Genomic DNA, 22,381 nt, shown 5'->3' on the forward strand with positions numbered 1-22,381 from the left:
GCCCGCTCTCGTCGCCCGCCGCTCATCGCCGCTGCACGTTCCCGATGTCAGAAACGATAATCTCTTGAACCCGTCGCCTTCGTCCCCTTCCCCAGGTCGGCCGGTTTTCGYYGGTGACCTCCATCGTCTCCATCGCCGGCGACCTCAAGTGTCCCTGAATTTTCACTAATATCGCCTGCACGCATTCCAAATCTTCACGGCTCTTCGAATCAAGTCGTCAAGTCGTCATTCTCCCTAAATCGTACTGCACATATACCATTTGATATGTCTAATGGTCAATCCGTTGGATTACTTGAATTTGTTGAATGATTACAATCTCCACAGGCTTTCGAGAGGCATGGGACTCCCAAAACGGTTTCTCGCTCAACCAGTGTTCACAAAACAGAATGCCTTTCCCTTTAATCCCCTCAATTATGTTGGTTTGRATTATGAAAAATCTTGTTTTGAACTAGTATCGTTATGTTTGTTTGGATTAATATGAAATACGTGTGTTTGTTGAATCGAATTCGAATAATGGGTTTTTATTAGATGAGAGTTAAAATGGTAATTTATTGTCATTCAGAGAACAGTTACCAAACAACATTATTTCATTCAGCACTTAACCATTCTGACCCTCTTAACTATTCTGCACTAAATCATTCAGCAACTGCCAAACAGCCCCTTACATATTTTGTTCTTGTGGTTTTTATTACATATTTGATCCTTATAATTAATAAAAATGATCAAAATAACCTCTTAAGTAAACTATTTAACAGATTTTTTTTACAGAGCTAGATTTTGAACTAGTATCGTTATGTTTGTTTGGATTAATATGAAATACGTGTTTTTGTTGAATCGAATTCGAATAATGGATTTTTATTAGATGAGGGTTAAAATGGTAATTTATTGTCATTCAGAGAACAGTTACCAAACAACATTATTTCATTCAGCACTTAACCATTCTGACCCTYTTAACCATTCTGACCTCTTAACTATTCTGTACTAAATCATTCAGCAACTGCCAAACAGCCCCTTACATATTTGGTTCTTGTGGTTTTTATTACATAAATCCTGATCCTTATAATTAATAAAAATGATCAAAATAACCTCTTAAGTAAACTATTTAACAGATTTTTTTACATACATAAAACCTCATGAACCAAGAAGGTAATTTACTTTAAAAAATAATTGAAATCCAAAATTAATGAAAAAAATATTAATCGTGTTTGTTCCATAATCTTTAGGCGTAAATAATTGTTTACTAATTTTTAATCTTTTACATTGAGATATTTAACATTTTTTAAGCAATTATTTATATCTACAACTTATCGGAGAGCAAGACACAAACATACACATGAAGAGACCCGGACTCGGACTCGGACTCAAAGCAAACATCTTCTCATTCCTTAGACCAATTGAACAGGAGACTTGCTCATCAACATAAAAAAAATATACTTTTAGTTACAAAAGTATGAAGACAGACTTGGTTGCCAAATTTAGTGTTTAGCATACCTTTCCAAAAGAAAAATAACAAACACAAACCCATCCATCATCATCAAATTACTACTACTCATAATATGCACCCAATAACCAAAAACAAACAACAGACTTCAGTTTATAAAAAAACCATAAGATCATAACAGCAATATGATCCATCATCCAGATATTTCTACAATCATGACTGCCTACGATGAACCACCACCAACCTCCGCCACAAGACTTCTCGCAGCCGGGAAAAGAGCCACCGCACCCTTCTCCGGGTTCACATACTTCCGGTACACAGCCTTCAGCTTTGTTTCACTAGCACAAGCATGGAAACTCACCAAAACCTTTGCACACTCCCTGTTCAAACATCATTTCTCCAATTAAACATCAAAATTTCCAATTTTTATCCATACCCACGTGAACATCAAAACACTCACCTTAGTTGATCTTCGGAGTAGCCGGTGTGATGCTTGAGTGTTTCCGTCCAAGCCGGGGTCTTGTTAAGGGTGCACCGAGCTGCGTAAACGGCTGAAGCCGCGAGCTTAGAAGGGTTGTTGGTTATGATCACCGAGTAGTGAATCAAACCGAGTTCGGTCAAGAAGAAAACCATGTTCCCCATCTAAAATGTCAACAGAAAAGGATCAGTTTCAATTCTAATTCTTACTAAAATTCGATTCTGAAATTTACCTCATCATCAGAAGGAATTGAAGCTTTCGTGTACCGAACAAGAAACACATATGGTGTTGGAACCGTTAAGTACCAACCGAGCTCACCGAGAATCGCTTTCTCCATGGCGAGAATCTGGTCTCTTGTGTATGCATTATCTGATATCACCATCAAATCATTAACCTCCGGTGGCCAGATTTCTTCGTATTTGCAGGCGATTAGCATTGCACTGATGCCCACCAATTGAAGTTCTCTTCGGGGGACAGGTTTCTGGGAGAGGTATCGATCAACGATGTTGATGGTGAGGTAAATACTTTCTGGCATCAGCTCGAACTTCCGGTGAACTTCAATCAACCAATCTACCAAAATAGCTCTCATTTTGGCATTGAGGTCAGGTTGCAAATTCATATAATCGCGTAAACCCCCTTCGGTTTCTGAAAGTTTGTAGAAGGTGTAAATGTCTTCGACGTATTCGACTTCCGCTAGTTCATTGTTGATGTCTGATTCATCGATGTTAACAACTGGATCTTTCGGTTTTGTTGTGATCCCACAAGCAGCCTGATAAAAAAGATTCAAAACCAATGCTCCATTCACAAATGAATCATTCCGAAAGTTATTAAATCAAATCCTTAATGAACAAACCTTGCTTCGAGCAGTAAGAACAGATGTGAGTGTCTTGGATGGCTTCCTTGTTCTTCTTTTTGGGGTTTCTTCATGATTTCCCACAACTTCCTTCTTTTGCTTCGAGACTAAATTGCCATTGTTTTCTTCTGCTAGTGGTTTCTGCATTTGGGTTCAAAGAAAACCAAGAAGCTAACACGTTTAGGTACACAGCACCTTTTATTAATTCGATTTATCAAACATATAGGTTGAACAACAATGAACACTTGCTACCTTTATGTTCTTATCTGCTGCTGCTTGTCCATTGGCCAACAATTGGGCACGAAAAGTTCTGATCAAAATCATCAAACTCAAATCAAGAACTAAGAAATATGACACTGAATCAAGAGGAGGGGAAATGGGAAACGAACCTTGTAATCGGGCGAGAAATCTGAGTTTGGGGCTTTCCGATTTCAACAACAGGAGCAGCAGCAAGATTTCCAATGTCACCTAGGGCTTTTCGGTTTCTTCTTTCGTGTTTCTGCTTAACATCTGCTACTGAAAAATCAGACTCGGTCAACAAAATAATCTAGAAATCCTTCAAATCAAACAAAAGCACAAACACAAAAAACAATAAATACAAATTTATCATCTAAATTCGTTGGTGTTAGTGAACACTCTAAACCTTCAGATTTTAAAGAGGAAGTCTGCAATCAATCGATAAAGCATACATCTAAGTTATTAATACGAACAGATCAATTAGAAGCCATAGTAAGGATTACTTCTAGGTTTTAAATCGAAAAAACGAAACAACGAACTCAAAGAAACCAGATTGATTCGTGAGTTATGAAACCCTATAGAATTCTCCTCAACGATAAAACACACAAACGATATATTGAACGGATCCATCAAAAGCCTCATATGATGAAACAACAAACTTCATCACTGAAATCACAAGTCTATTATAAGCCACTGTTAATGAATGAAACAACAAACTTTATCACTGAAATTAATTCATCGTGAAACCCTAGATCCCAGTTTTTACATAGACATTCTCCAAAATCGATAAAACTCATGAACAATCATATTTCCAAAACATACCTATATTCTGTTGTTGAATCGGAACAACAGGTTCGTAGGACGTCATAGCTTCTTCTTGTTCTTGAGTATGGCCAAAAACACCTCCAATACTCGTTAAAAGTGACGAGAAAAACGATTGGAGACGGCTGTTGTTTGCCTCCCCTTCTTCTGGGTTTCCAGTCGCCACCGTATGATCGGTTTACGTTCTTATGAAAGTCTCTTTCTCCCAGTTAACAGCAACAATTTTACAGAGCGTTCGATTTTAGGGTTTGGTGTTAGAGATTTCGTTTGATTTCGAGGGTTTTAATCGGCAATGGAGGAAACGCGCCCATGCTTTTATAAACGGTCATATTTTTCAATTTTTGAATATTGACCGTTGGATGTCGTGGCATATTTCCTTGTTTTAACGGTAATATTCTTCCCCTTTTCACCTTCTATACGAGCCCGTTGTTTTCTTAAACATATTTTAAACTAAATACCGTCGGATTTGGGCTGGGCTGTGCTGGGCTAGCCCAATTGATCCATTTTGTTTGGGCTTTCCAATTTTCTGGTTTTTTACTGGTCGTGTATCCGTGCAATGCAGCAGTATGTGAAATATGAATAAAAGTAAGCAAGCATACCAATTATGGATAAACATTTGCACTCAAATTTGTTAGACCATAAGCTTTATTGATCGTCACATCAAAAGTGTTTTTCTTTTCAGTTTGAATAACATGTAATCTTTGTATAGCCTTTACTTTGGAATTTGATGCCATAAATAACTGTTCCATGTATAATGGTTATTTTTTTAATGATGCATTTTGGCATGCAAATCCATGCTCCCCCTTTAAACCACCCCATGGTCCATGAGTTATGCCATCCAAAAAACTAAACACACATAAATTGGTACCAATTCATGATTCAAATGAAACACAACAAAAGATAATAATTGAAACCTTACCATGAGGCTATTGAATCTAAGCCATAAGGAAACACCATAAGACTACTTGATCATGGAGTAAATATAATCATGAGAAATTAACAACACTGCTTCATTATGATTTGGAACGTCCGTATAGAAACAAGCAAAGAATCGGCCAATTGAATGTATAACAACAAACCCATTATTAAAGCATGAATAGAAACACAACAACGTCATGTCATATTACACAATTTGACATATGATCATAGCTTGTTGTCTCCAATGAAGATGCACTCTAGATATGAGGTAAAGACGGACAGAAAAATTAACTCCAAAACCTGTTCATGCCATATTCAATTTCATTATCAAAAGGTAAGTAGAAAAGAACAAGGCAGGAGGGAGAGAAGTTGTAAACAAAACCCTTGTAATACTGTTACAAGAACAATTTATATAAAAGTCGAAACAACATTTTATTACCAGAAAATTGATAAATACCTCAAACCATGAGGAAAGAATTTCAACCAGAAAATAAAGAAATAATAACAAATAAACAAGCACAGTGGAATCAAACAGCAAAACATAATATAATTGACTGGGAGTCGAAAACTTTGACATCAATGGTGATGTTTCTCTTTAATTGGGTATTGACATTTGCAAAAAACGATTCACCTTGCCTGCAAGTTGTGAAAACTGAAAATGTTAACATAATGCAAAAGATATTTGAATTTACCGCCAGTTACAAAAACAAAATGCAACCATGTAGCACTTAAACAAAGTCTTCATCGCATAAAAATGCCAGACACAACTATATACTTACAATTTATTTATATTCAGATCTAACAATCAAATATACAAAAAGTGGGTGCACTACGAAACCACTTCAAAATCACTTTCAACATAATCAATTAAACCACTATAAAATCAAGAAAACTCACCACATTCTCAATCTGAAGAGATAAGATAGGAAAAATCTGAAGCACAAACATTTGATAATGATGACCTTGTTTTGAGACGATGTGTCCGAGCCGTGCCATAGAGAGAGCGAGATTATGAATCGAGATCTGAAAAACAGGGTCATGTTAAGAAACTTTGTGTCCAACTAAAAACAACATATGTAGGCACACATAAAAGTTTCATCCCTATCCGTCTCTCCATGTATATAAGAAAATGGCCATGGTTCAAAAAAGCACAAAGAATGAGCCAACACTCTGCACATCAAGTTACAAAATAGATCATCTTCGAGAACCCCCCGATTTCTTTTATGTATTTCATCCTTCTCTTAATAAAATGCATCTTTTAAAAGAAAGATGACATAAAGTTAGGAGTGTTGTTTTTTTTAATGCAACTCAAGTTGAATGCATTTTTTGATTTTCGGATGAATTTGGCTACTCGTTTTAATTTAATTTTTTATTCAATTTGTACGCTTAGTATTCGACTCTTCTTAAGAGAAAATAATTTAATTAGAAGAAAAATAATTCATACATACATTACAAATCCAAGCATACTTTTCTTATAACTATGAATGTTCGAATCAACATGTGAGTAACTAGACTAATCGTATTGGCCTTGAAGATAAGTAGATAACAGTTTAGAGAAGTTTCAATGATATCGAGAATACCCTATGTACTAAAACCGACTTTACATGCAAATTGCAAGATGAGATGATCCTCAAGATTAAATCCAAATATATTATCAGTTGATAGAAGTGTAGTCACAAAATGCATCTCGTTTTTTTCTTTCTCAATCTATTTTACGAATTTGTATCGTTTGACATAGCGAATGAGTCTTCTGTTGGTTATCAATTTTAAGGAGTATTTTGCCATATTAATAGGACTAAACACTTATTATGTATTTGAACATGGTTATGGTTATGGTTTGTTTATTAATTAGTTTTATAAATGTTAAACATATTACTCTGTTGTATGAATATACTCGGTGATTGAAATTTTGAAAACCATGTTTCAAAAACTAGAAAAAATATATATCAATGTGAATACCAAATTAAAGAAAATAAAATACTCGTTTTTTAAATATAACTTGTTCATTTAAAAATTTAATTATAATTAAGGTTTATGATTTATTATCTTTATTTATTAAAAAAAATCCTCCACCCATGCAACTTGTCTTGATTTCAGTTCGTCATGCAAATAGCCGTCAGCCACTCCGGTTAACAAAGAGGGCAAAACAATCATTTTGCTCTTTTCTCTATTTTAAATATAATTATTTTTTTCCTTTTCCACGCCATAAACCTCAAATAAATAATAAAAACCATTTATCATATGAGATCCCAAAATCCTTAACCTAACTTTTTCTATAGCTGAAGTCTTAAATGAGTAGATTATCGATAACCTTCCTCTTACTCGTGTCTCTTACCAATACCTATCTTGGAAGTACCTGCCCTTGAGATGCATATTAATAGTTAGCTTTAAAAAGCTAGATAAGTTCATGATTTTCATGCACAATCATACATGTCTTGTCATGCATAAAACAAACAAATAGCCCAAATAAAATAATACGTACATTTGCTTCAAAACTCCTTTAAATAATAACGAGATCTCATTTTATGTCCCATCAGATAAAGGTCTTACTATCACCGACATTCCTCTGGTTATACGACTATCCCTTGTCCGATCACCCATCCTTACGAAGTGCCTTCCTTTATGACATATCAACCCAATCCCATACCCGATTGAACATAATAAGTAATAACCCGTTTATAACATGCTATTTATTTTAAAACACAATAACATAATAGTAATTCTCATGCATGTATGAAGCCCATAAACATGCACATAAAAATAACATAATTCTCAAATAATTTGTACGTTAGCATGCATCCCAATTGAAGTCTCATGAAGACTCACCTGAATAGTTCCGCTTAGCTAAACCTCGTCTCTGAATAATACCCTATAACACATAATTATATTTCCATAATTAGAGTCTTGACTTTTCCCACAAAGTCAACCCGAAAGTCAAATGGGTCAACCCTAGGGTTAGCATGGTCAGCGGGTCAACCTTAAGCATACCTAGTCGCCATGTACCTTCCCCCATGGAATATTTCACGTTCAGAATAAATTACGACGTATTAAACCCAAACTTTAATTATACACGATTCTCGTTTTAAAAACGTCAGATCCCAAAATTATCTAATTAGAACTCCCGTAATAAGTTATTAAATTATTTCTTATAATTTAAATGTGGATCCTAATTAACTAACACCCTTTATAATTTGATTTCCAAATCTTGACCAACTTAATTGAAACATCCCAATTTATTTCGATTAATCCAAGTAAATAAATGAGCCTCAAATGTAACTGAACTCGATTTTATCAAAATGACTCAAGTCTAACTGAACTCGACCAAGACAAATTACCCCCGACCCCAAAACTTGGTCCAGCGTCGGCCGGCCCAACTCAATGCCTGACCCAACCCAATCGCACCCTTGGTGCGGCTATCGTGAACGAATTCCATTTGAGATCGTTTTCCGAGCAGTTTTCACCTAACTTTTTACAAAATCTTATATATAATAATAATCCCAGCTCGTACACAAATTTACAATCCTACAGTCCATTATTAAACTCGTATTTGAGTTTTTGTATCCGAATCTCGTCAAGCCGCCGCCATCACAACAGCTTCTAGCCCAAACCGCTCGACATACAGGCCACCATAACCCACAAAAATTATACCAGTGGAAAGGTAATCGAAAACAAAGCCAACCATATATTATACACTAATTTTGGTTGAGTATTTTACCTCCAATAGTCGTTTTTTTGCAGAATGATCCTATGCCGCTCCAAACTAGATATCTCCTTCATTTCTTGATGAAATCCAGAAATTCCAATTGGGTTTACTCCCTTACATCCTTGGAAATGATTCCACAAAATTTCAGATCAAAACTCTAACTTATAGGGCATCAAATCAAAAACGTGATTTAGAAAATGATTTAATATGTATAAAAAAATTAATAACAAAATCTTTTAAAACAAATTTCCTCATTTTACGTTCAATTTAGTTTAAGGGCAATATAGGTATTTGATAAATGCCTCTCTCCTTTCTCTCTCTCCTCTTTCTCAATTTTGTGTTGAAATACATGAGTTTTTATATTTGAGTCTTCCATTTGAGAAGACATAATGAACAAGAATGTTCATAGGGTGCACATTGCTGGTGAAATCTTTCTCTAGTCGATAAACATGTGGTGAACAAAGAGATAAAGATGAACAAATAGATAAGGTGAACACATAATGAACAAGGCAAGTTTCAAAAACAGATGGTCTTTCATGCTTCTCTTACTCATTCAACCCATAGATCTGAAAGATTTCTGAACATTATCAGTTAACACACCATGTTCCCTATTTACCAAGTAACTTCCTTCACATTCACACACCTATTTGGCTTAGTTTTGCCTTCATATTATTATGTCCCATAGTTTTGGACTCCTTTACCCACCAATATTCAGTGTAAGAAAGAATATCAACCAAAACCCAAAAGTTTAGAAAAACAAGTCCTCAAAGATCTTAGATAGAAACGAAGAAGTATAGAAGAAAGAAATCCAAATCTGAAATAAAAGCATCGTGAAAAAAATACCAACCAAGAAACCTTACATTGAGTTTGGATGAAGTGCAAGAAACCGGGACATCACCGTTCACCGTTGCTGCTCTCGAATCAGGAGGAGTTGGAACATTAACTAATCTTTCTTACAAAGACAACGACTGTTGGTCATATGGTGACTGTGTACCCTTAATTCCACTTTCAATAAAGTTTCAAGTTATAGAAATTAATGACTCAGTTATTTTCTTTACATTAATGGTTAACATAATAAATACATAAATTAAGAAAATAAATATGGAAGTCCCTAAACTTAAGGCACAAGGTAAGGAAAGATAACTATGAAAATTATTCTATTATAATACTCCCCCTCAAGTTGGAGCATGGAGATCTCGAGAGCTCAACTTGTAAAGTAAGAAACGAAGTTGTAAAGTGCATAACCCTTTGGTGAGAAGATCAACAATCTGCATTTTTGGAGTCAACCAGGAAAGGTTGGATTTCTTTGGAATCAACTCGTTCATGAACCAAAAAATAGTTCATCTCAACATGCTTAGTTCGCTCATGAAACACGAGATTATTAGCTATGTGACGAGCAACCTGATTGTCACAGAACAATAGGGTCGGGCCAGCGGAAGGAACATTGAGTTCTTGTAGGATCCATCGGACCCTAGGATCTCGATAACAGTAGAAGCCATCGATCGCTATTCTGTTTCGGCAAAGGAACGAGAAACCATCAACTACTTCTTAGTTTTTCAAGAGATAGGAGCACCACCTAGAAGGCTAGAAGAAGAACATAATCGGTCCTGGATAAACGTGTGTAAGGACATCTAAGCCAATTAGAGTCACAATAGGCCATAAGAGTATAGCCGCCTGCCCACGAAAGCAGAACACCTTGTCCGGGTGTGGCTTTCAGGTATCAAAGGGTGCGATCCAGCGCATCCATGTGGGGCTGTTGTGGATCGACCACAAATTGAGATAGGATATTGACAAAGTAGGCAATATCTGGTCGAGTGGCTTGCAAATAAAGGAGGCGTCCAATTATACGTCAATAGCGGCTAGCATCAACTTGAGGTTCATCGTCACTTTTGTCTAGCATATGATTTTGCTCCATGGGAAAAGAACTTGGACTGCATCTTTCGAAACCATAATCCGCAAGAATGTCCAAGGTGTATTTTCTTTGGCTCAACACCAAACCTTCGTCAGTAAGAGAAACTTCTATGCCGAGGAAGTACTTGAGATCCCCGAGATTATTGATACTAAATTTGTTGTCGAGTTTGGTTTTGGTGTGTTGCATTTTGGTGATGTCGCTGCCAACTAAGATGACGTCATCGACATATATGAGGGCCGCTAAAAAGTTTCCATTTCATTGTTGGATGAACAAAGAGTGGTCTGCCTTGGATTGTTTGAATTTAAGAGCAAGAAGAGCATTGGTGAACTTGTGATACTAGTTCTGCGAGGCTTGCTTCAAACCATAGATGGACTTTCTCAACAGGCATACTTTTGTTTCATCTTCTTTAGAAAATCCTTGTGGGATTTTCATGTAGATCTCTTCATTCAAGTCACCATGCAAGAAGGCGTTGTTTACATCAAGTTGGTGGATGAACCAATTGTTCTTGGTAGCTACTGCCAAAAGTGCTCGAATCGTGACTAGTTTGGTGACGGTAGCAAAAGTATCATGATAATCTGTTCCTTCAGTCTGTGTGAAACCTTTCGCTACAAGACGTGCTTTGTATCTCTCAACGTCCCCATTGGGCTTGTATTTGACTTTATATACCCACTTGGAATCAATGGCACGCTTTCCATCAAGCAAGTTTTCTAGTGTCCACGTGCCATTTTCTTCAAGAGCACGTATTTTTTTTCTCATAGCCTTGTTATTCCTTCAGTCTGTGTGAAAACATTTGCTATAAGACGTTTTTTGTATCTCTCAACATCCCCATTGGGCTTATATTTGACTTTATATACCCACTTGGAGTCAATGGCACACTTTTCATCAAGCAAGTTTTCTAGTGTCAACGTGCCATTTTCTTCAAGAGCACGTACTTCTTTTCTCATAGCCTCTTTTCAATGCTCATCTCTGATGGCCTGATGAAAGAATTTTGGCTCATCGGTGGAATCAATATCCTCTAAATTTTTTTTATGAGAGTTAGAAAATTGCTCATACAAGACAAAATTAGATAAAGGGTGTACCGTCGAGGAAGCTTGAGTTGGTGGGGTTTGAGCGTCATCAACTGAAAGGGAGGGGGGAGTTGCACGACAAAGTCATTGAGACGTTTTGGTTGAGATCGATGTCATTTGGGTTGACTCAGCTGATTCGAAGGGTCTGGTACTGCTTCTTCTACCTCATAATCCGTGTTGCCCATGTTATTTGAGACTAGGCTGGTAGTCTCGTGATTTGGGCCTTCAGGGAGAACTTCCTGGCCAAAGTCATCATCATTATCCTGCTGTTCGTCCTCAGAAGGACTGTTGAAATCAAGGGGACCATATGGGTCATCATGTTGGGTCGATTGGTTTTGTGGGTTGGAGGGACCTGTTTCCTTTTGTGTATGGGCTAGTTTTTCAAAAAGAAATTTATTCTCACAAAATCGAACATCCCTGGATATAATGATTTGCTTCTCGTTTATGTCATAGAATTTATAACCTTTTGTACCTTACGGGTACCCAAGAACACCCCTGGTCCCCCCCTACTTCAAACTTGTCTCCATTGGTTGTTGTGTTTCTATAGTAGGTTAGACACCCGAAAATATTCATGTAACTGTAATATGGCTTTTGATTAAAAACAATTTCGTAGGATGTCTTGTTCCCAATGATCTTGGAAGGCAACCGGTTGATGATAAACGTTGCTGTCATGACACATTCTCCATAATCTTTTGGGTAAATTGGCTTCAAACCTTAAGACTCTAGCGGTTTCAAGAAAATGTCTGTGTTTTCTTTCCACAACCTCATTTTGTTGTGGGGTGTGTAGACAAGTAGTTTCAAGCAAAATCCCATGTTCATTGTAAAACTTTAGCATGTCGCTTGAAGTAAACTCACCGCCATTGTCTGTACGGATACTTTTGATGGGTTTTCCAATTTGAGTTTTTATCATGTTGTGAAAACTTGTCAAGCGATTGCTTGCTTCGTGCTTGAATTTTAGAAGAAAAACCCATATGACTCTACTAAAGTCATCGACTATGGTTAAAAAATATATTGCCCCAAAATAGAAGGAACACGATATTTCCCCTAGATGTCACAATGTATTAACTCAAAACAATCATTGGTTTTAATATTACTATTTGGAAAAGAAAGTCTGGTGTGTTTTACCTTGGAACAAGAATCACAAATCTGATCAAAAGAACTATTACTAAGAAAATCTGTCTGATTAAGTTTATCATCGGATGTGTGTCCCAATCTTTTGTACCAGATATCCACAGTCGTAGTCGTTGCCTTCTTCTCACCTCCAATCATCCCCATTCGGTATAGATCATTCTTGTACTCACCCGCACCAATCAAGCTCCTCATGTGAAGTTACTACATGACACAAAAATCCTTGCTCAATCTACTAATGAATAAAAGATTGCAAGTAAATTTGGAAATTTGTAAGACTCCTTTTATTTTAGTTCCTCCTGGCAAAAGACATTCCCCCTTACCTTCAACCAGTATTGCATCCCCATTGGGAATGACAACTGGGGTTTCAAAGTAAGTTTTGGCTTTATTTTCAAGGATACTACCATCGCGAGTGATGTGCTCAGTAGATCCCGAGTCAACCACCCAATAATCATTGTCATTACCTTTACCAGTCATAAACGCCTTTTGAGCATTAACTTCCTTACCGAAGCTTCCCGTTTTTGAAGAGTGCTTCAAAAAAGACTCATATTGTTCATTGGTCAGTCTGGGAATGGGAGAGTTGCATCATGGTTCGGTGAAGGAGGATTTCAGTTTTGTTTCTTCACGTTTCTTGTTTCCTGGCCACCATTCTGGATAGCCTATCTGTTTGAAGCAACCGTCTCGTGAATGATCGTCCTTTCCACATAAGGTACAATGCTTGACCACGTCAACCCGTTTGGCATCCTTTTGAGTCAGTTTGTCACGCTTTTGGTTCTGCTTTCCTTCTCGTCGTATCGGTACAAAAGCCTTGAAAGCAGGAGCTTCTGTAGCCGGCTTCTTATCTGCTGATCTAGCTCTCTACCGCTCGTCCTCAGCCACGAGGTGGTATACATTCCCAAGGCTTGGTATGGGATTCATGGCAAGTATTTGGGTTTTGATCATAGAGAAGTGACAATCAAGAACCATGAGGAACTCATAGAGCCTTTCTTTCTCTCTCAACCCACTTACCTTTTTGCCGACGTCGCATGTACAACTGTTGTAGGAACACTTGGGCACTGGCAACACAGACCCAATATCATCCCAAAGGTTGCGCAACTTGGTGTAGTAGACTGAAATGATGGCTCCATTCTGAAGTGTCATCTATAGGGTTTGTTTCAATTCGTATGCCCTTGGCGCGCTTTCTTTTCCAAAACGCTCCTTTAGATCGGTCCAGATCTTAGAAGTGGTGTTGGCATACTTTACGTTGGATCTTATCTTCTTCTCTATCGCAGTCGTTAGCCAACCTTTCACCATGGCATCACATCACATCCAGAGCATGTAGTCAGTTGAATCCTTCTCTAGTTTCTTGATTGACCCATCAATGAAACCCACCTTATTTTTGGCGAAGAGAAAATTCATGATCATCTGAGACCAATCCGTATAATTGTTGTCGGTAAGAGTTTTGTTGGCATGCATCTGTTTCGGATAATCCGATGCATGAATATATAGCGGGGAGTTCACGTTTGGTCCGCCTTCATTTTTCTTTCCAGCCGAACCTTCAGTGCAGCCGGTCATGATTGTTGAACGACTAGGGTTTTGTGTGTTTGGTTAACCTTGCTCTGATACCATATAGATTTTAATGGCTCAAAGTTATTTTCTTTTCATTAATGGTTAACAGAATAAATACAAGAATTAAGAAAATAAATATGGAAGTCCTAAACTTAAGGCACAAGGTAAGGGAAAATAACTACGGAAATTATTCTATTCCAATACAAGTCCAAATTCATTTATAGTCCACATCATTCGGACAAACCCAATCTACAAAGATCTCTTCCAAATCACACATTAATCGTCTCTTCTACAACTTGAGACAACAGCTGCATAGTCGATGATAAACACCTCTGAATCGGTTGGAAATATTCACAAGGGAAAGTATATATTCACTCATATATAGAGAGAGAAGGAAGAGAGACCGTCTTTTCTTAGGGTTTTAGAGATAATTGTGAAATAAAAGGAAAATATAGATGGAAGGATTTGAAGAATCGTGATTTTAAGGGAGAGAGAGATTAGATTTAATGACCGATGGTTTCAAATTATCAAAATACATCAATACCCTTCTATTATTAATTAAAAAAATAAATTTAATTATTTTAAATAAGTGGCTTACATTAAATCTTACATGTCTTACAAAAAATGGAATTTTTAAATGATTAATCATATATATATATATATATCACACACACACACACACACACATATATATATATATATATAGGGAATGGTTCAAATGAGAACACCTTCATTTTACGACAATGCGATAACACACTTTCACTATAGACAATCATATGTGATACTATTATTTCATCACATATAACACACATGTCATACTAAATCAGATATGCGGACGATTTTCGTTGCGAACGTGGTTGTGGGCCAAGTCGCCCTTACACCACTAAGTCCCATCACAAGTATTATCACATGTGATAATGTTGTTATTGATATGATACTATAATCCATCAAAACCATCACATCTGATGTTAAATCATAGACGCAGACAACCTTTGACGCGACCTAAGTTGTAGAACATGTCGTCCGCACATCACAGGTTCCCCTAACGTGTATTATCACATGTGATAAAGATGATCTCGCGTTATCGTAAAATGAAGGTGTTCTCGTTTGAACCTCCATGTATGTGTGTGTGTATATATATATATATATATATATATATATATATATATATATATATGGATGGATGGATGGATGGACGGACGGACGGACGGACACGTATGTGTGTGTATATATGTATATATATATGGACGGACGGACGGACGGATGGATGGATGGATGGGGTCATTCAAGGGAGAACTGATCAGTTTGTGATGAATGTGAGATTCAATCTCAACAACAAATGAATAGTTAAATTAAGAAACTGATAATTTTGTTAATTTGACTTAAAATTTTAATTAAAGTGCATTTTAGGTATTTTAAAAATCCTATATATGTTCTCTTCTCTCTTCGTCGAACTTTATTCCGGGGAACCTTATTATGACAAACACATGATGCACACTATGATACGCTTCATAAAATAACGAAAAACACAATGTGATACACTTGGTAAAACAACAATACCTAAAAAACAAGGTGTGATACACTTAGTAAAACAACAAAAATATCTTGTGATACACTTCGTATAACAGCCAAAAATGCATTGTGATACACACTATGGTACCAGATCTGATGAATACAACTATGATACTATTGTGTTACCACTGTATTACACTCGATGTTACATCTCCAAAGAGATCTAGGTTACATCCAAAAACCTTACATCTTCTGCGTTACATCTCCGACAATATATGGGTTACGTCCCCGATCTAAAATAAGATCTGAACAAAAACCAGAAACCGAAACCGATATGAGTGTGCAGAAAATAGATCTCTTGGGATATGAAAAACTGAAACCGATCTTGAACAGGGGGGAGTCAGACCGAAAGTGAGAGTTGAGGAGATGATGACCGGTGGTTTGAGATGGATAGAGAATAAGAAGCAGCGATGGCCAGTGGACGGAGATGGGCGGAGAAGGAGGCGTCGGACGGTGTTGGGCAAAGGGATCGGTGTAAAGTGTTGCACCGGAGACGAAACACGTTTTAGCCAGTGATGGGGAAAGAGGGTCATAGGTGGTGATCCCGTCCATTATAATATACACACACACACACACATACATCTATTTCAAAATTAGAATATTAAATTAATTAAAGTAAATTGAATACTCAATACAATTTACTAATTTACCTTTCTATTTATTTTAAGAAATCATAATAACTATCCTGAATGATTGGTTCATGTTGGATCTCACGATTACGACAAATTAAACAGTTCTCATTTGATTAAGCTCTTATATGTATGTGTGTGTTGGGTGGATTAATTATTCAATTTGCAAAATTTTCGACACTAGTAAGTTTAACTCCCCTCACCTAAGTTTCTCAATCCATCACTGAATGATCAAGACTCCAATATTCTTATATCATAGGCTTGAAACTAATAGATGGAAAGCCACACGGTTTTAGAAATAGATAGTTTGGAAATAGCATTAAGGTGCCGTTTACCAAACACTTACCTTGTAAGTACTAATCGGTAAAATTTTACACTATCATTTTCTTACTAGGTAAGATTTAGTTCACCAAAATGACATCGTACGCAACAATTTACCTGGTAAGCGCTTACCGTGGTAAGAGTCATCGTCCTCACTTACCGGGTATGACTCTTGGTCCTCTGTCTCGTTCTTACCGGGTATAATTCTTGGTCTTTATCATATTCATCCGGTAAGATAATGTGACTTGGTATAAAAATAGTTTTAATGTAATCATTCCAACTGATTTTGGTTCTAAATATTGTTAGGCATACGTGGTTTAATTTAATGAAATTCAACAGCCGGAAAACAATGGCAATCATTCTTTCTCCATTCTCAATTACTGCCACCAATACATACATATATGTATGTATATATTGATCCAATAACACGTTGGGACATTTTCACGTTTCGGGTTAATTAATTACTTGCAACAAAAATGGCAGCAGTTGCTGGAGGAGCCAACACCGTCGAAAACACCGTTGAGATCGATACCATTGCTCGGTTCGCCGTCGATGAACACAACAAGAAGCAGGTATTAATTGTTCTCGAATCATCTTTCTTAATTAATTCATTCATTTTCAAATCATTTCCGTTTTGATTGTCCGATTGTATGTTCGTTGTATTAGTTATATTGTAACTATTCGATCGTTTGTTTTACAAGTTTTAATTTATGTACGCCCAAACATATTTAACGATCCATAGACGGCTTGTATCTGCAACATGCATCTGATAAATCGGTATGTATAATCCATATGCGTGAGCTCTGGGTTCTAGCTAGGCACCACTCATTTGCCAATGGAATGCACGGGAGATTTCTTTTTTCTCGTGGTGGCACAAAATAATAACCGTGAAATAGAATTAAAAATAAATAATTGTAAATAAATGGAATATAGTTATAGAATATTTTTATCGTAGTTACAAAAACATTAAGAAATCAATTTAGTTTTATATGGTTTTGAAAAAACGATAATGTTTTTATTTTTAAATAAAATATAAATATGAAGATATATCATAAAAAATTGAAAAAAAAATATTGATATTAGTATCAAACTAAATAATGATATTGGTTTAATAATACAATTTTTTATAAAGATAATAATTAATTATTTTATTAGAACTTAATGATTATCCTAATTATATTTTAGATTTTTTATATTTAAAATGAGATAGTTTATCCTCTATTTGATTATGTTTATCTGCACTTAGTTACACGAATTCAAACATGAAGATTTAATAGGTTGTACTTACGCATAATTTACTTGTAATCTTGAATTTTAAGTAATATGCATAAATAAACAGTACTTCATGTATAAAAATGGTTTTTAAGAGTTTTTATCAAATGTTTTATATTATAGAATAGATAATACATGAATGTTTCAACGCACACATCTTCCAAATAAAAGCGACACACTAACATATTACCATAAGATCAGGTTTTTAGGACGTTAAAAAATGTACAAGGGTCCTAATATATAGACCGTTTTGTAAGACTTAACTTTATAGAACCAAACAATCATATATATATATATATATATATATATTCTATGTAAAGTGTTCCCATAAATTTATATGACATTTGTAGGTGTTTTAACAAGTTTTTTAGAACATTTTTGAGCAATGTCACGTTAAAAGACCTTTTGTAGGACACGTGTCATATTTATAAAAAAAATAGAACATTTTATATCAAGATGTCCAAATATATCATATGAACTTATTGTAACATTTTTTACATACGACACACAAGTATTTTGCCCTAAAATCTTGTAAAGCAGTCTATTAGAACACTTGACATCCTTTAAACTCGATTTTGTAACGTAAATACTAAAGAAGTGTATGGAAATGCAGAATGCAAAATTGGAGTTTGGGAAGGTAGTAAACACAAAGGAGCAAGTTGTACAGGGTAAACTTTACATTATCACCCTGGAAGCAAATGATGGTGGTGAGACCAAAACTTATGAAGCCAAGGTGTGGGTGAAGTCATGGGAGAACTTCCAAGAATTGCAGGAATTCAAGCAAGTTTAATCAACTTTCCATGCATATACATATGGGGTACATTACATTCTCTCCAATTACTTCTATGTTTTTCATGTGTGGGATCATGTATTCAAGTCTTTTATTACAATCTTTTTAGAATCGTAATAAATCTAAAACTAAAAATTAAGAAAAATGACACAAACAGGATAAGGATCCTGGTCTGGGGTGAGAGAAAAACCATACAAACAAACTTTACCAAGAGAAACTTGTGGCATCATCGTAGTTTCAAAATATATACAATTGCACAAAACAAAATGATACGATAGCACATTTCACGACTCTATAATTTTTTACACTATGACGAAGAAACGAAGTGGTGGCCATGTCAACGTATCTATTAAAGTGGGTCCATGAAACGGCCTATATAGGGGAATATGCTGAACCTTGCCACTGCTTCAGTAGTGGGGAAAATTACGTTCTTAAAATGATGCTAGCCTTAATGTTCGATTACGAGTCTCTATATTTCAACAATGGAAGGAATCTCAAACCTGCTACTTTTCTTTAGAAATACAAGTAACTAACCAACTAAACTGTTATGATTTATTAAAACTTTCTATACCTTTCACCTTTTGGTCAGATGATGTCATCGTTTGAGTTTTTTCGATCTGCCTCTGAAAACACACCATCGTATCTAAGCCACTTTTATGAGTTTTGAATATTAGAAGCTGGATATGGTTTTGATTTGATTCTATAATTTGTGATGCAGGTGAGAGAGTGGTAGGAGACCACCACTATTTATCATGTTAGGAAAGAGGTCGTAAATTCGTTCATGATGATGTGTGCTTGTGGAATAAAACTTGAATTGTACATAAAAGTATATTGTTAATAAATTTGGTTTTTAATTTGTTCACCGATAACCTGCGTTTCTTAAATAAAACTTGAACTTTTATCGCTTTTTATGATGTCTTAATTTACTTTCAACGAGCCTCACATTCTCACACACAAAAACCTACTGCACTTTCAATGGTATCTGGGTAGCCACCACTAAAAAAAAGAAGCTACCGACTCTTACTGAGAGGTTTACTAGAGATCAGAAATTGTGTAGGCTTTGTTGATGCATTCAGAGTCTCTTGTTTAAATGAATTTTAAATAGTCCGCTTTTGTTATGAACCCGATAGACAAATGAGAAATTTTTGAGGAAGAAAATAGTATTGTGGAGTAACTTACAAGAACCTTTTTTTTTGGTTATATCATTGTTAAGTTAATAAATTAATAATTATCAGAGCATCTCCAACAAATTCTTCAAAATGAGGATGTTGTTGGTTTTGCTTTAACAAATTCTTCAAACATTCTACAAAATGGAGAAAGTAGGAAAAAAAAAGAGAATGAATTCTACAAATTTGAAGAACTCTGAAAAAATGATTGCTTAAGAAAGAGAAAATGTTTTTTAATCTTCCAACCAATGAGATAATATTTTATGAATTTTATTGAACATTTTTATAATATAATTAATATTGTGATTTTTTAAAATTGGATACGTAATTGAAGATGAACGTAAAATGATTTTGAAGATTTTGACTTTTAATTATCTAATTTAGAGAATATGTTGGAGAAGTTCTTGGTAAAACTCCAATAGTGACTAATAAGAATCTTCTTTTTGTGGATCCATTTATTATTTCAACATGAGTAAATTATGGTTTTAGTCCCTCTGGTTTGTTGAAAATTTCTTACCTATGGTTTATAATGTATTACCTTTTTCGTCCTTATGATTTAAAATTTATTGTTTTTTCGTCCTTATGGTTTATAATTCTTTTTTTCATTTTAATCATTCATACATAATAGTGTTTTGTCCTCATAGACGAAAATAGAAATGAATTGCAAACCAAAGGGACAAAAATCCAAATTACAAAGGCAAGGGGACAAAATCGCAATTTATAACAAACCACATGGACAAAATATGTAATTTACTCTGTCAACATCAATAAAGCATCTATAGTGAGAAACAAAGGTGGGCGTTTTGTGAGTGGAATGTTTTTGGATGAAATGAAATATGTTAAAGGAATTTGACTTTAAAAGAATTAGAATGAAATGTTGTCAAGTTTGACCACTTGTTTGGTTGGTAGACATTGGAATGAAATCTGTTAAAAAATTGGAATTTTTCTTTTTGAATCACAAAATGTAGCTTCGAAATTGGAATGAAATATTGGTAAATGACTAAAATGCCCTTTTTTGAAAATTTTAATTTTTTTAAAATCAAACATATTTTAATAAAATAATTATTTAATATATATATATATATATATAACGATATAAAATACGCAACCCAAATTATAACCATAAGCCAAACGACGTTACTAAATCAATGGTGGTTGGCGGTGGTTCAGATCGGTGGTGGTCCACGGTGGTTCAGATCGGTGGTGGTCGGTTGTGGTTCATATGACGTTGGTCAGCAGTGGTTCAGATCGATGGTGGTCTGAGGTGGTTCATATGGAGGTGGTCAGCAGTAGTTCACATGGATAGTGGTTTAGATTGACGGTGGAGGCAGTGGTTCAGATCGATGGTTGTTCAAATCGTTGGTGGTCGGCGGTGTCCTATGGTGATTTAGATCGGTGGTAATTGTCGGTGGTCGGCAATGGTTCAGATCAGTGATGGTCCATAGTGCTTCAGGTGGCGATGATCGGATGTGATTCATATCGGCGGTGGTTCAGATCAGATAAGTGGTTGTTCAAATCGGTGATGGTTGGCGGTGGTTCAGATCGACGGTGGTCGGCGGTGATTCAGATCGGTGGTAGTTGGCAGTGGTTCAAATTGATGGTGGTTCGTTGTGGTTCAGATGGCGATGGTCGACAGTGATTCAGATAAGTGGTGGTCCATGGTGGTTCAGATGGCGATGATCGGTGATGGTTCCGATCGACAGTGAATCAAATCGGCGGTGGTTCAAATCGGTAGTGGATGGCAGTGGTTCATATCAGCGGTGGTTTAGATTGGTGGTGGTCGATGGTGGTTCAGATCATGGTAGTCGGTGGTGGTGGTTCAGATGGCGATAGTCATATTGGGTTTTATGAGATTAGGGTATATGCACAAGTAGTTCACATGAGACATATGCACAGGTGGTTCACATGAGACATATGGCCTAATGAACCTGAAAGTGATCATAATGAACAAGTATGTTTGCAACGTGATTTAATTTGTGAACCTTTTGATCAACTCTTGGTCACTGTCTGTCTTCGTATACCTAGCTCGGTCCGTATGTACACTTCATTTCTTGTAGTTGTAATATGTATCAGAGGTGTTATCATATACATGTGTCAAAAATATATGTGAATACATGGAAATGTAAGCCGTATGTGCACATGTTTTCGTATTTGGTGGTTCACATATGTGTCATGTCGGGGGGGGGGGCAACCCGTAAGTAGATAATAATATGTGAGCCTGTATGCTTGGTTCATATGTAGCATAGTACGTGATCACAATGAATTAAAAAACACGATTTGGTTATTTATCATTAGGTTTCAGTGATGTAAATTTGTGCATGCGTTCATTCCTATAAGGTTATCATTGTAGGTGTTGACATTTACGATATAATTTCTTTTTTTGTGATTAAGACATATGCACTATCATATAAGTAGGCCATTTTGGTTGATAACTCATGATTTTTCAACTTATTTAAACCCAAGTTCTTAGGTTTATCGGTTAAGTGACACAAACTCGATTCTATTCAAAAAAACACATGTACGT

General features: G+C 35.8%; 2 protein-coding genes across 2 annotated transcripts; one reads left to right on the forward strand and one right to left on the reverse strand.

The window, feature by feature from the left end:
* Positions 1–1,433: 1,433 nt before the first annotated feature.
* LOC112529445 (G2/mitotic-specific cyclin S13-7-like) lies at positions 1,434–4,120 on the reverse strand. Its single transcript, XM_025140731.1, has 7 exons — positions 3,832–4,120; positions 3,162–3,288; positions 3,025–3,082; positions 2,773–2,913; positions 2,152–2,688; positions 1,902–2,083; positions 1,434–1,821 (listed from the first exon to the last, which is right to left on the reverse strand). Exons 1-7 carry the CDS (start codon positions 3,875–3,877, stop codon positions 1,665–1,667), a joined length of 1,248 nt encoding a protein of 415 aa, XP_024996499.1. The 5' UTR covers positions 3,878–4,120; the 3' UTR covers positions 1,434–1,664.
* Positions 4,121–17,105: 12,985 nt separating this feature from the next.
* Positions 17,106–18,691, forward strand: LOC112529743 (cysteine proteinase inhibitor A-like). The gene is made up of 2 exons (XM_025141119.1): positions 17,106–17,201; positions 18,515–18,691. The coding sequence occupies exons 1-2, from the start codon at positions 17,106–17,108 to the stop codon at positions 18,689–18,691; spliced, it is 273 nt and encodes a 90-aa protein (XP_024996887.1).
* Positions 18,692–22,381: the final 3,690 nt, after the last annotated feature.

Source organism: Cynara cardunculus (genome assembly GCF_001531365.2).
Source record: "Cynara cardunculus var. scolymus isolate 2C chromosome LG 16, CcrdV1, whole genome shotgun sequence".
Classification (NCBI taxonomy): domain Eukaryota; kingdom Viridiplantae; phylum Streptophyta; class Magnoliopsida; order Asterales; family Asteraceae; genus Cynara; species Cynara cardunculus.